The sequence below is a fragment of the Rhinolophus sinicus genome, chromosome 2 (assembly GCF_057876585.1).
Source record: "Rhinolophus sinicus isolate RSI-liver-muscle chromosome 2, RSI-T2T, whole genome shotgun sequence".
Classification (NCBI taxonomy): domain Eukaryota; kingdom Metazoa; phylum Chordata; class Mammalia; order Chiroptera; family Rhinolophidae; genus Rhinolophus; species Rhinolophus sinicus.
This window is the reverse complement of record NC_142502.1, coordinates 31861542-31875681: the sequence shown is the minus strand read 5'-3', so window position 1 is coordinate 31875681 and position 14140 is coordinate 31861542. Positions and strand designations below refer to the sequence as shown.

Genomic DNA, 14140 nt, shown 5'->3' with positions numbered 1-14140 from the left:
CGAAAGTAGCACCCCATTACGTGTTAAAGACACCCAAGTGAGTCAGAGGACTTGGCTGCCAGTTTAACTGTGCCCTATTACAAATACTCTGTAATAGAAGTGACGCGTGTAATTAGCCCTGAAGCAGGGAACAAAGCTGTTTCATTTTAGCAAGCGGGTAAATGGAATTTGAAAAAAAAAAAAAAGCAAACCTCTTACCTTTTGTAGCAATTCGTACACACTGGGTTTTAGTTTCCTGAAGTAAAAATGAAAGAAAATAGTCAGTGTATACGTAATGTTTCCTATTTCATAAACTATATTATGAAGCTCAATGGGGGTATAAAATATGCTTATAAATAATAAAATTGCAGTATTAAGGAAAGTTTTAATGTTTTTATATGTATCCTGAGGTTTTTTTAATCTAAAATAAGAATTTAAAAAAATTTTCAGTATTTTTCTAAAGATTTAGATTCTGTTTCATATTGTAATGAAACAGGCTATCATCTAAAACAAGAAGTATGGCATTCTATTTGCATTTATTGTACTTTTTAAACAATCAGAAAGAAAAATGTATTTGCAAAGCTAATACGAATCAGATCCAAATATAAAGTTCATTTTCACCTCATAGCTGTACACTCAGACCAAGCTGGGTATTACATACACTCACTTGGAGTCTAGCATGACTAAAGAGCTAAATGGCAGTAGTTAGAAAGACCATAAAAAAATTACATCACGGTTGCAATATAATTTATCTGTTCTTTTTTTCTTTTTAATTTAGCACTTAGGGGTTAAATCGTTTTTGGTGTGATTTTTTTCTTCTTCTCTTGCTAGACAGAGGGGTTCAAGGAAATAGAAATAGAAAAAGATACAAATTACTTCAGATTCTTTTTTAAAATCTTTTGTGTCTTTTTTTTTTTTTAGGTGGAATGCATTTGTAGGCCCTCACTTCAGGACTTAACTCATTCAGTTTATATCTTTGAATATACAAGAGGTTGGAAAGGATGTTAAAGCTAGTGAACAAAACAAACAGGCTATTTGTTTTTAAGATGTATTTATAACTCCATCTTGAGTAGTTCTACATATCGATAAACCAAGAGTTTATACTTTTCTCTTAAGCATTTATTATTTCTAAATTAAATGAAATAAAGCACTGAGGAGGAATGAGTAATTAAAAATGAAAGCATGCACTTCTATTACTTAATTGTGACCTGAAGCCTCCATACTAAGCTACAAGAGATTATTTCACTCTCCCACAAAGGCCCAAAGGGATTTTGATTTCCTAAAAGCAATTGTTGTTAACTCTATCAGGATTACCAGCCTCTGCTGGTAGGAGCCATGTCACTTTTAAAACTCTTTGCCAGGATAACTGTGAAATATATTATTGCTACTTTGTGCTTTGATTATACCACATGTAGATATATTAACAATTAGAAGACAAAATTCATAACAAAGCTTTTAAAGAGTGCCAGAGAAGACCCTTTATACCCAGAATGGAAAATTAACTTCTATCATCATCTTGTTTTTGAGCAGCCCAGTTTTACCAGCAGCACATAATGATGTGTAACTAGGAATAGGGTAGTACAATTGCCTCTAAAGACTCCCTCTCATGTAGAAATAAACTAGAAGAAAAGCATTTTCAACCATGAGAAGCCTCTGGTTTGGGGGTACACATTCGGAGATGCTGTGGCATTTTTCTCTGCCATATACTATAAGCTAACCATATAGGGTAAGCAGAAAGATAGCGCTTTCTATTCAACAACAACCAGTCAACACCTTAATTCTCATGCTCCCTGAAGAAATGTAAATGGATTGTCATGTCTTCCAATTAAACTATTCCAAGATATAAAATGACTGTTGCAATTGGATATCACATATTTCACATCATCTCTCAAGTACCCACCTCAGGGACTCAATTACCCAAACCCAGCAATTTCTTATATAGCCACAAGTACACAAAATGGTCATTCTTCTACTGGATTGTAAATTTTAAACATTTTCTATTCTCAACATTTTTTTTCTATCTTTATCTGAAAAAAAAAAAATAAACTAAGTTTTAGCAAAGAAAAATCTTTCAAAGAGAACAGCATGAAGCATGAAAGACCAGGTTATTTCCCGTATATGGAACCACTGGTAGTTTCTAACTTCCTGTTGTGTTTTCCTCTTCAATATTCATTTGGGATCAGCGGCAGTGCTCAAAACAACTGTGTCCAAAATGGGAAAAGGAGGAGCAACCAGAGCAACGGAAAACAGGCTTCTCTAATGGCGCGGCATCCAGCCAGCTCCAGGCAGCCTTCTGTTTAGGTTCTGTCAGATATACCACGGGCGTCCTATTACTTTGTAATCAGAGAGCTGTTGCTTGTTATTTACTGTTTGGCTTGTACCTCCTGAAAAGTTTATCAGCGTTTATTAACCTGCTGTGGAACACACATTCTGTTTATCCTGCAGTAAATTTAATCTTCTGAAGTGTACCACTACTGAGCAAAGACAGAACAATGCCTGATATTTACTAGGGCTGGAGTCCCAGCAGCAGCACACCCACCTTTCCAAATCATTTTATTTGCAATTGCTCATGTGGGCTTTCCTAAAGAAGGCGTAAGTAGAAGCAGTTACTAGGAAATAGGAATTCTGTGCAAGGTCATGTATGGAGGAGCCTCAGCCCAAAACTGTGCAGAGTTGGGAATAGAAACAATACCCTCTTTACACCGTTCTTTTTGTTTGTTTGGTTTCATGACACAGGCTACTGAGTGTTTATAAAATTTCAATTGCAGCTTTTCCTCAGGGTAGTGAGAAAGCATATTGTGGAGGAAGCTTACCTTCTCCACACTGCTCATTGCCTGGAAATAGATGTTGTATCCTTTGCGTGGAGCCAAAGGCGGGTTCCAAAAGCGCTGGTATGTCCGATTGTCACCCACTGTGAATGGTGCTGGTTCAGGAAGATTCCCGGGGGGTAGCTCTGCTGCGAAATAGTAGGGTGTACCCCCACTCATGGCATTTTGGTATGTGACAGGAACCTGGTAGCATTCCATTGCTCCGGCTTCTCGCTTGGTGCGGTGTGGGTGCAACTCTTCCACAACAATCTGATAGGCACTTTTTGGAAAGAGAAAATACAGCACAAATTTAGAGATTTTAGATACTGAGCTTTGTCAGCAAAGTATTTAATAGTAACATGCAACACTTAAAAATCTTTAAAGTCAGTCTTAACCCACTACATTCTTGTTTTCAGCTATTTTTCAATAAAATAGAATTTCACATGGATTCTAACCCCAAAGTAATTACTAAGGGACTCAAAAAATGTTTTAAAACACAAAACAAAACATAGAACTCTACACATTTTTAAATGTTGAGAAACGAGTCACCCTAATAAGGAACCTGATATTAATCAGAGACATGTAATAGATTAACTTCTTTGTCTGATACTTTTAAATGATCCTATGGAAGGCTCAGCTCCAAGGCCCAACAGAATGGCTGCCTCAGGGCGGAGCTCAAAGCACCAGTTTGCAGTTGTCATCATGTTAGAGACAGAATGTGCTGACAGGCTTCTCCACCTCTTGACCTTGCCACGGCATCAACATTGGCTCACAGCTATGCAGATCTAAAGCACAAGTGACATGCTGCAATATGGGCACAGATGGACAGAAATCTGTCCTCGCCACTGAAATAGACTGACTCCTTATTCTAGAGCCGTTAATAATAAAACGTTACAACTTGTAGAGACAGATGGCAATTGGCCTGTTAAAGCTCAAACCTAAACCTTACAATACCTTTTTTAAAAGTCTTAAACTTTCCTACAATAGCTATTATTTAAAGAGGAAAGGAAATTAAAGAAATGCAACTTTAAAGATCTGCCTTATCACTTATAAAATTTCTGTATCAATTTCTGACACTCATATATTAATAACATTCTTTCTTTGTAGGGCATTCTTTAGGCAAACATTTTTAGGAAATGCATACCTAAGAAATTTGATGTTATTGATAGGTTTTTATATATTATTAATGAATTTAAAAGAATTAAGTTTCAAATTTACTGAAAATTATTAGGAAATGCATTGCAGTCACATATATACTCTTAAATAAGCTGTGTGTAGGGATGCACGTTTGACTCTTGAGTCTCCAGGCAAACATGCATATTGTATATATTGAGTACAGTCTCTAGTCAATGGATTTCTAGCAGGAATAGAATATTTTCTTTAATGAACTTCCATAACAAGAAAGAGAAACACACATGCGCACACACACACGACAGAGAGGAGAGAGAGAGAGAGAGAGAGAGAGAGAGAGAGAGAGAGAGAGAGATTGATTTTGCATCTATGACATGTAAAAATTAAAATTTTTATCAGTTTAGAATCTGGTATAAAATTCTAATTTAATATAAACTGTTATAAATATAAGACCTTCATAGATTAAAATAAAGGAGCTTTATAAATTAAATATTTTATTTTCTTCTTAATTACTCAAGTTTCTATTTCCCATTAAAATATTGCTGATAAGTTGGTAAGCTGGTATCTGTCTCCCTCTTTAGAAATATAAAAATTGTACTTATGTCAGAAATTGAGATTTGGGTAAGTAACTAAGGGAGTTTATATTATTTGAAATTATGTATACAGCATCATTCTCTATATCTCTGCCAAATTGAGTCTCTACACTAGAAATGTTATTTCCAAGATACATGCTCTCTGAGGGGGTCCGTGGAATAAGCACATACTAATTTTAAAATAAAGGAAATATATAAGCAAATATGTAAGTATAGCGTTTGGAGAGAAAAAATAAAAGATCATAGCTGACCTATGCCATGTTAAGCAAACCTGGTCTTTTTTTGTTTGTTTATTTTTCTATTTAGAATCCACATTTGTATATTATGCATTGGCATATCCTGTGGATACATACAAACATGTAGATAAATTCACACATGCACACATTCAGTCTTAACTAATTCTATTAAATTGACATACGTTGTACATTCCAAATTAAGAAATTTACACAGAGAAGCTTCTCTTTCCAGGTCTACTAGGAGCAAAGCAAATTGCTGACGGTGGAAAGCCATGAAGGAAGAAAAAGTGCTATTTGCTCCTTGGGAGGATCCCATTGAACTTGAGATGGAACCCTAAACTAAAAATTATTAAATTCATTTTTGAAAGACATTATCTTCCCTTCATTGTTCAATTTGTCTGAGCAGGCTGTTCCCCAACCACATACTTTCATACTTTCACTTTTTCTAAACTGGTTTTTTTCCCCCCCATCTCCCTGCTACTTCCTTATTTATCAATACAAATTAATTTAAGGACAGAAAATAAGTAACGAGAAATCAAATTAGAAGTGGTTTGACTGATTACATGAAATGGGCCTTTGCTCTCTCATCCTTGTGCTTGTGTAATTACCTAATGGTACTTAACTGTAGCTAGATCTAAATATTATTCAAGCTTAGTACTCTTGTAATTTAAAATATTCCAAAGTCACCTGAAGAGTTTTATTCACTCTACCCATATTTCGTGTACTCCCCATTCCTTTTAATTACATTTTAAAATATTTGTAAAATTAAGTTAAAATCAACATACTGGCATTATGAATCTTCACTCAATACTCAAAATATGATTTCCTTATATTAAAAATCTAAAAATGACTCCTCTATACTATAATCTAACTTGATTAAATATTGGAATTGTAGTCATTCTTAGTTTTCTGGGAAGCCAGATAATGACATCTCATCATGCAATTTCCCTTTAGTTATAAAACTGTAAGAATATACAAAGGGATTTTGTCATTAGCTCAAAAAGCCATATTATACATGTGGTAGATACTTCTCTTGATTTAATGCTTAAAAATATTGGAGCTGAACCCAAAATTACACAACAGCCTGATGTGGATCTTTTTTCTTTTTAATTCGATTCGTAAGTAAACCTTCTGTGAATCTGGTTATAATTTCAGCTTGTACACGTTCTTAGTGATATCAAATAACAAATTTTATAAAATTGTATACTTCCTCATATTTTATCTAAAATGTCTCTTTAAAGCTTTAGGAGAAACTCCCCAGCTCCAATGTTTTGCTATTTCTCTTATGGATAGACTTCCCAGGATCTCACAGGTACCATCCTCATACTGCCCCAGACCCAACATGGTGATAATCCACAGCGTAAAGATTTAATAGCCATTGCGGATACCGTATTTCTGTGGATACTGTATTTCTTGCTCTCCATCTCTTCACTCCTTAAACACACAAGCCAGGTCTCTCATGACTTAATCTATTTCTGTAAGAGGAACTACCAGTTTCTGAATAACAAATCTCAAAATCCTGGCATTAACTTTCAAAGGTCTATTTTTAACCATGTTTCCCTTGTAATATGCTACTTGAGGGCATGTCCTAAATTGCCTTATGTGGACTTCTATGCCAAGTATCCAGCTTGGCTGCTGGCACATATTGAATGTTATTAAATGAATGAATTTACAGAAACCATGGGTAACTTTAGCTTTCTTACTAAAATAAACTAAAAACTAAACTAAACTAAACTGAACTAAACTAAATGGACAGACTCTACCCAACAAGAACTTCACAGGTGCTATGACAGTGGCTTTTGGAACTAGAGTTTGTTCAACATTAGGAAGGCAAGAGCAGAAAGAATTCGATATTTCCATGGAGTTTGGAGAAATGGATGGTGAAACACAGTCTGGCAGAGACTAGTTATGCTAGAAAACAGGGAAAGATAGAACCTTGTGTTTAGAGCGTATGCTAGCAAAGCTAACAGATGGATGTTCTCGGGAGTTTTAGCTAAGGGGACAAATAGGTATGGCTTTTATTGGGAGGGGAGGAGATGGGCCATAGAGTGGAAATGACAACAAGCATTAGCAAAGAAGAGAGTCTGCTAGGCTGACATAAATAAAGAAGACATTGGGTGGAAAGTATAAGAATTTCAAGATTCTGAAGGTAGAAATGAAGATCCAATCAAAGATTTGAAGGACCAGACCATAAATACAATGCTTTGAAAATCCTACAACTTGGGCCCTCATTTTCTAAGAAATTAGAGCACTGAACAAGATCAACTTCAAAATAAGGCTTGAATTACTTGTGACAATACCTAAGCTAGGAATGTGGTCAGTGGAAATAAGACAGGACTACATCCTGAAAGATTCAAAAAGCAAAGAGGGCAAGGCTCATCTGAGGCCAAATTGCCTGACCACGCCAGTCATTCTGCCACCTGGCCTCCACCTAAAGGTGATACCAGACAGCTGGTCAATCATTACAAAAAACTAAAGATGGACAAGATGGGATGAGATTATCAGTTGGAAAACAGATATTTCCACCCTGGTATTAACGTTCTTTTAAAACACATATTTGTGTATACATCATTTAATTATTTCTTCTTATAGTAGTCCAGGTTTAAAAGTTATTTATTTATTTTTTTTGAGCACTAATCTCCAAAGTGTAAAATTTAGAGTTCTCACACACTGGACTCAATTCCAGAAAAGGTCAAATGTCTTTCCAACAAATACAAGGAGATGTATGCCTGTGTCAGAGGAAGAGGATACATGATTTTCAAGGATTATTTTTGCATAACCATCAATTCAGATTATGTGAATTCTGTGTAATTATATTTTTTGTGATAAGTAAACAAAGCCGAAGAAAGATTTTTGTTTTAAAAATGTATTATTGATGGTATGTTTCTTAATTCAACTAAGTTCCTGAACACTGACTATGCGCAAAAGATTTAGAAGGCTGCAGGCACTTCTGATTGTCCAGGACAAATCTGGATCCAGGCTCTGTGTTTTGTTGTGATTATTTTATCTTTGATTTACAATGCTTAGCACAGAACCTATCACATAATACATGGTCTATCAATGTTTGTGCAATAAATTAATTAAATGAATAAATAATTAGTGTAAGTTACATTATAGCACAATTGTGCAGTTTCCTGCTTATGTTAAGTAAAGCTGAATTCACTTGAATATCTAACACTTAAAACATAAATGCAAGTACACGGCAGCTCATTTAAATAGCAGGAGCAGAATCAAACACCTACTAAGTAAATTTCATCACAGGTAGGAACATGTAAATGATCCTGATTACTAATCAATAGGAAAAGATATTGAATGCAGGCATTTTCACCTTCTCCTTTGGATCGGCAATCAGACTCACTCACAGGTCATTGATTCATGAATAGCACTCTATACTTACTTTGCATTTTCAAGTAGCCAATGTTTCTTAAGTACTTTTATTACAAGTATATTCAGTCATCTCTTTTTTCCTGTGGTGTGGTATTCCCATGATTTTAAGCTAGACAGGACTCAAGAGTTTCCTTATGAATTCAGATTCTCTTATATATACCTATATCTATATATCTCTATATCTCTATATCTATAGATATCTCTCTATATAGATCTCTAGATATATAGATAGATCTATAGATCTATATGTATAGATCTATATATACTTAATTAAAAATATTTCTTTCACTCCAGTGATATGTAGGATTACCTGAATGGGTAGCATGTGCTTATAAGGTCAAATGTATTTATTTTACACATAGAATGAAAATTAATTTTATTTCTTAATAAATGAACATGTAAACTACTTGAGAAAACTCAATTATGAAATACCAGCATTGATTTTTATGTCTTGGTTTATTTCTCAGTAGAAGTATAAAAACAAAAGTATCTACAAAAATTAAAAAATTTGAAATGCAAATGCGCTAAGTTTTAAATACTTATCTAATCACAAATATACATAAATTAAAATGGTTGGAATAATTTGACTCAATCCCTGACAATAAGATGGCTTCTAAGTTTATGCAAGTGGAGGGTAATATGGAAGATTTTAGTATTGGAAAGATAAAGGAACTAGCAAATTGAATTTTAGTATTTACTATGGAATTCACGATAAGCAACAATTTAGGAATTAAAAGGTCATGGAGGCTACATTCATTATAAGTAGTCCCCTTTTATTTCCTCAAAGGTTCCTATTTTTCAATCATTCATATGAAATTATTCAGAACAGACTTAATGCATTGGACCAGAGGTATTTTCTCATTCTATATTTGACAAATACCTTCAAGGCTCATATACCATAGATACCAATAGAGGAAGTGAAATGAAATAGGACTAGAGGAAAAAAAGAGCAGCTCTTAAATCAAATAGCACAGTGAGGTGACTGATTCAGTTCATGAATATCGCAAAAAGCCCCTTAGAATTCTACTCTTAACTACAAGTCTATCTTCCAGCTTTGTCCAAATGAAAAACAAAAACAAAACAAAACAGAAATAAAACCTGACAGTCAATGTCAAATGACCATCTCTTAGAAACGAGCTACTGACTACATTGGCTGCTAAGCAGCTATGAGAAAACATCCCGCCTACTGGCTGTTTTTTGCTTTAACTATTATTTTGCCCCTCTTACCTGATAGGTGCACCTTTGGCCTGTGCTGGTCTCAACAATACAGTTATTGTGGTGGCAGTTTCATTGAGAGAGGCATCAACTCCTTCATAGTCAGGCAAAGTGGGAGCTGATGAGTGATAAATGAGAAAAAAAGAAAAAAAGGTTCAATCAATTAACAGGAATGTACCATAGTTCAGGATGAATAAATCATCCTGGCTGAAGGAAAAATCAATGTAATACTTAGTTATCTAAAATCTACCTTATTTTGTTGACTAACATACACCACTGAATGTTAACCCTGGGAACCTAAGGCAGCAGAAGATATAAAGCCAAGAATTGTTGAAATATAAATTATAATTTGGCAACTTGTGACAAATGCTCCAAACACTTTGTGAAGATGCTTTAGGGTTTAGTTTCTTGAGACCTTGACATCAGCAATGATGAGATGGGATGAAGATGATAACTGTGGAGACTCCGGGTAATCTGGTTGAGGAATTGCACGGGGAGATGTGGAGACAGGAATGGCAGGAACTGAGGTAAAGGCTGCCTGGTGAGGCAGTGCTGTTTATAATCTAGTGGTTGTGAAATGACCCCATTAGAACCTGGGTCATTTTCACCAGTGTAGTTGCCATAGAAACACATCAAGGAGGTGTGGTGAATGCGAATGGCAACTTTTTTTGTTGTTTGTTTTTATCATGAACTAGCGCATTAGTTGCTAGATTCCTGAAAAGAAGAAACATAAATTTTCAAAATATTTGATAATGTTTGGGAGGTGGAGACTTTCTAATCACGAACTGGGTGAAAAAGCAACCTCAAATGTTTTTGACTATTTCCATGCAGAAAGATGTTTAAAGGAGTATATAACCTGTAAAATGTGTGCATTATCAGAATTACAGAACCAATGGCATCTAATAAATTTAAGTAGTTCACTCATTCATTGAACATTTATTGAATACATACTATGTGTTAAATTTTATAATTGCCATAAATATAAATAAAAATGAAGTGTGGTCTGACATTTATAAAATTAAAAGTAGAGGTTCACAGTTTATTAAGAGTGAGAGTCTTATAAAAAAAATTATAGCAAAATATTAGGTGACCAAAAGACAAAGACGTTAATTTGCCAAATGAGTGGATCTCAAACTAATGAGACCAGAAGTGCCTGGAGGGCTTCTTAAAGTACAAATCGCTGCCCCTCCTCCCTAGAGTTTCTGATTCAATTGCTCTAAAGAGGGGGACTGATAGTGTCTTTTTCTAGAGGGTTTCCCTCTAGAAGACCACACTTCGAGAACCACTACTCTAAATTAGTGTTGGGTGTTGGGAAGATGAAACGGAGAAGATTTCACAGTTTAGGTGATGCTTTGAGCTGAACGTTAAAAGCAGGGTAAAAACTCATCAGGAAGAGAAAGCATAGAATAAAATTCCAGAGACAGGAAACAGGATGTTTGAAGACACCTAATGTGAAAAGGGATGGTATGTTCCAACACCTATAAGCAGTTTGCTAAGCCTGGAGCTTTATGTTCATGCATAGACAGGAGTGCAGAATGGAAAGAGCTAAACAATGAAGAGCCCCAAATGCTACCCACGCATGGATGTTTGGGCTTTATCCCTCTGGATACAATATATCAGACTTTAAAAAAAAATTAAAATTTTAGAAGGAAATATATGTTGTATAAAGACTGATATAAAAATACATTGAAGCAATATAAGTCTGAAGGCAAGGATACTCCTTAAAAAGATATGTCAATGATCTGTTTAAAATATGGTCCAGGGGTGGCTGGTTAGCTCAGTTGGTTAAAGCGCAATGCTCTTAACACCAGGGTTGCCGGTTTGATCCCCGCATGGGCCATTGTGAGCTGCGCCCTCCACAATTAGATTAAAACAACTACTTGACTTAGAGATGATGGGTCCAGAAAAAACACACTTAAAATAAATTTTTAAAAAAGTTAAAAACATAAAATGTTTAATATATATATGTATATATAGATATACATATAGATATAGATATATGGTCCAGATAGAAAGGCAGGAATAGTGACATTATGAAGAGGCAAATTATCTGAGTGTTATTTAGGAAGTAGAATCAATAGATATTATATATGCACACTATGTATATGTATATTATATATACGTATTATACATACATACACACATACATATAAATCATGCCCCCAAACATCATTCCTTCAATAAATTTACTTCATGTTTATTTAAAATGCTAAGGAATATAATTACAGGACTCAATGGATAAATAACAATAAATTACATTAAAAGTTCAAGTGATGCTTAGAACCACATAACTATAAATTTTATCAGCCCGAGCTTTGATTAGTACATGTTTCCAAAATATAGTGACTGCAGCAATCACTATATTTGTCTTTAAAGTACAAATCAAGTACCATGTATGTAAGTTGCTTCGAGTGAAACGGCAGTTAAATAATTCAAAGAATTTGCTAAATGGGTGTTCAGTGTTTAATTATAAATTGTCTATTCAATACAAAGAAAACATGTGAGAACCATCATATGGCTCTCAATAATGTCCATTTGTTCAATGCTATCAGTTTTACAATTTATGTAAATTTTGTAGATATCTCTGCTGAAGGATCTTATTTATTTATAGCACTACTACTAATTCAAGAGGGTAGGAAACATGTCTGACTATGTTATGATATCACAAAGTCATATTTTATAGTAAAGTGACTCAACAAGTATTTTAAATTGATGATTTAGAATGGTTCCATCAGGAAATAAATTAGCAAATTTAATACATTGCTACTAACATGATGAATACTTTAATATTCTTCTTTATTAGAATATTAATATAAATCAAATATTATACAAAGGAACCATAGCTCATACTGAAACCATAGTTAATTTTTCATGATACAATTTTTCAAAGTTTTGTGTTACATTAAAAACATTTTCAAATAAAATGTCTGACTTAAAAAAAGCGCGTAGCTTCCTTCTGATGCTTCCTTAGCAATTCAGAACAATGGTCGACATTTTTTAATGAGGTGTTACACCATTTATGTATGCTATGTAGAAATATAATAAAAATAAACATAAACAAAAAGAACTTAGAAATTCAAAATTAGAATTTTAATGTTTTAATTTTAATATATTAAGTGGTTGACTTTTTTTAATTTTAACTCTTCAGTTACATATATATTTATTTTAGTAATTGTAAACAAATAATATAAAACATTACATGAGCTGCTGTAAATTTAGGGCATTTTACAGTGCTAAATATTAGCAAAAAATTAGGCAGGTTTAATTGATAACTTGACTATATAGGAGAAATCACATCTGTAAACAATCTACTCAAATGCAAACAAACTATGAAATTACTAGCATAAATTTTGTAAACTTAATTATATTTATTTATCAACTTAACACATTGCCATTCTGAAATTTATATTAATCTGTGTTAGATTTCAAAGGGAAAGAAAAGCTCATACTTGTTTATTATAATTACCAGAATGTCAGTGAAAAATGGAACAGAGAGATAAGATATATGGTACTAAAATAGTAAAGTAAGGATCTTTTAAAATTCTTTGATAAAATCCATTTACAGTAAAGGTATGATACCATAAATTACCAACTCCTCAAAAGTATTATAGGCCTGTTAGCATAGATAATAAACTTTAAAAGATTTCTGATAAAGATATAACGTAATTTTTTTAAAAAACCACTGTCAATTAAAACAACTTTCAGATGTATTTGGTCTTGGACATAAAAACAAGAATAATCTAAATTCAAATAATTATTTAAAGTGCTTTCAATCATAAATTACATAAAAGATTCAATAAGTGAAATGAACTACTCTTAGTGTATATGTGATTTCCTGGGACATGCTATTAAAAAAAAAAAATCCTTTATTTATTTGCATACCTGAGATATTAGTTGTCACATTGATGGATGTGGCTGGCCCAAAGCCTTTGACTGTGCTGGCTCTTATGAAAAACTGGTATGTGGTTCCAGGATGGAGATGCATAAAGACATGGTGTGTACTGTTCCATAAATTTGATACAGTCTGTGGAGGTCCAGCCACTGGAACTGCAGGATCAAAAGATCTTATGCTGCTGTAGCTAACCTGTTTTAAGAAATACATGTCCTATTAAATATCCAATATAAGTCACTCAAGGCCATCACTATGGAATGAATCACATTTTTTTTCACGTCTTTTCCATCTCTTTTGATATGGTTATTTAGCTGTAATTTTGTATCGACTGTCTGCCTATCTATCTATCTATCTATCTATCTATCTATCTATCTATCTATCCATCCACAGATATACCTAGAATTATATCTGATTAGACCAATATACATCTATTTTCTCCTATCAAAAATAAATTAATATACTTAACTATGAATACATAATCTTACGGTTATATATTTTAATGCATATGAAACAAAGACAGCGTTCAACAAAGGTTTGTTATAGTTAACTTAATCTATATATTGTCCAAGTTACATATATTTCACGTCAACAGTATTCAAGCACGCTGATATAGTCACAGATTATAAGATTACACTAGTGATTCCCATTCCCATCATGTACTCTGTAGCCACTACAAATTGAAGCATTTTATGCTGTAATCAACACTGACTTACGCAGGAACAAAACTATACCTTAGTACAATTAAAATGATCCTTTCTTTTCTTCTTTTTAGTTTTTCACATTTAAAAATATGATAATTTATATTCCAAGTTGAGATAAATCTCTGGAATAGGTTTATAACATATTTTGCTTTTGGGTATTAATCCTTTCAATGGTCTCCCCTAAATCACAGAATGAAAT

General features: G+C 33.6%; 1 protein-coding gene across 14 annotated transcripts in view; it reads right to left on the bottom strand.

Annotated features, from left to right (window-relative positions):
• Nucleotides 1–14140, bottom strand: part of PTPRK (protein tyrosine phosphatase receptor type K) — a 504015-nt gene that overhangs the window by 82307 nt on the left and 407568 nt on the right. For all 14 annotated transcript variants that reach the window (XM_019729449.3, XM_019729452.3, XM_074333559.2 and 11 more), the window contains exons 10-13: nucleotides 13231–13432; nucleotides 9361–9466; nucleotides 2793–3066; nucleotides 199–235 (exon numbers count right to left, since the gene is read on the bottom strand). In XM_019729449.3, the coding sequence (XP_019585008.1) occupies nucleotides 199–235; nucleotides 2793–3066; nucleotides 9361–9466; nucleotides 13231–13432 (619 nt within the window). The remainder of the gene's footprint in view (nucleotides 1–198; nucleotides 236–2792; nucleotides 3067–9360; nucleotides 9467–13230; nucleotides 13433–14140) is intronic.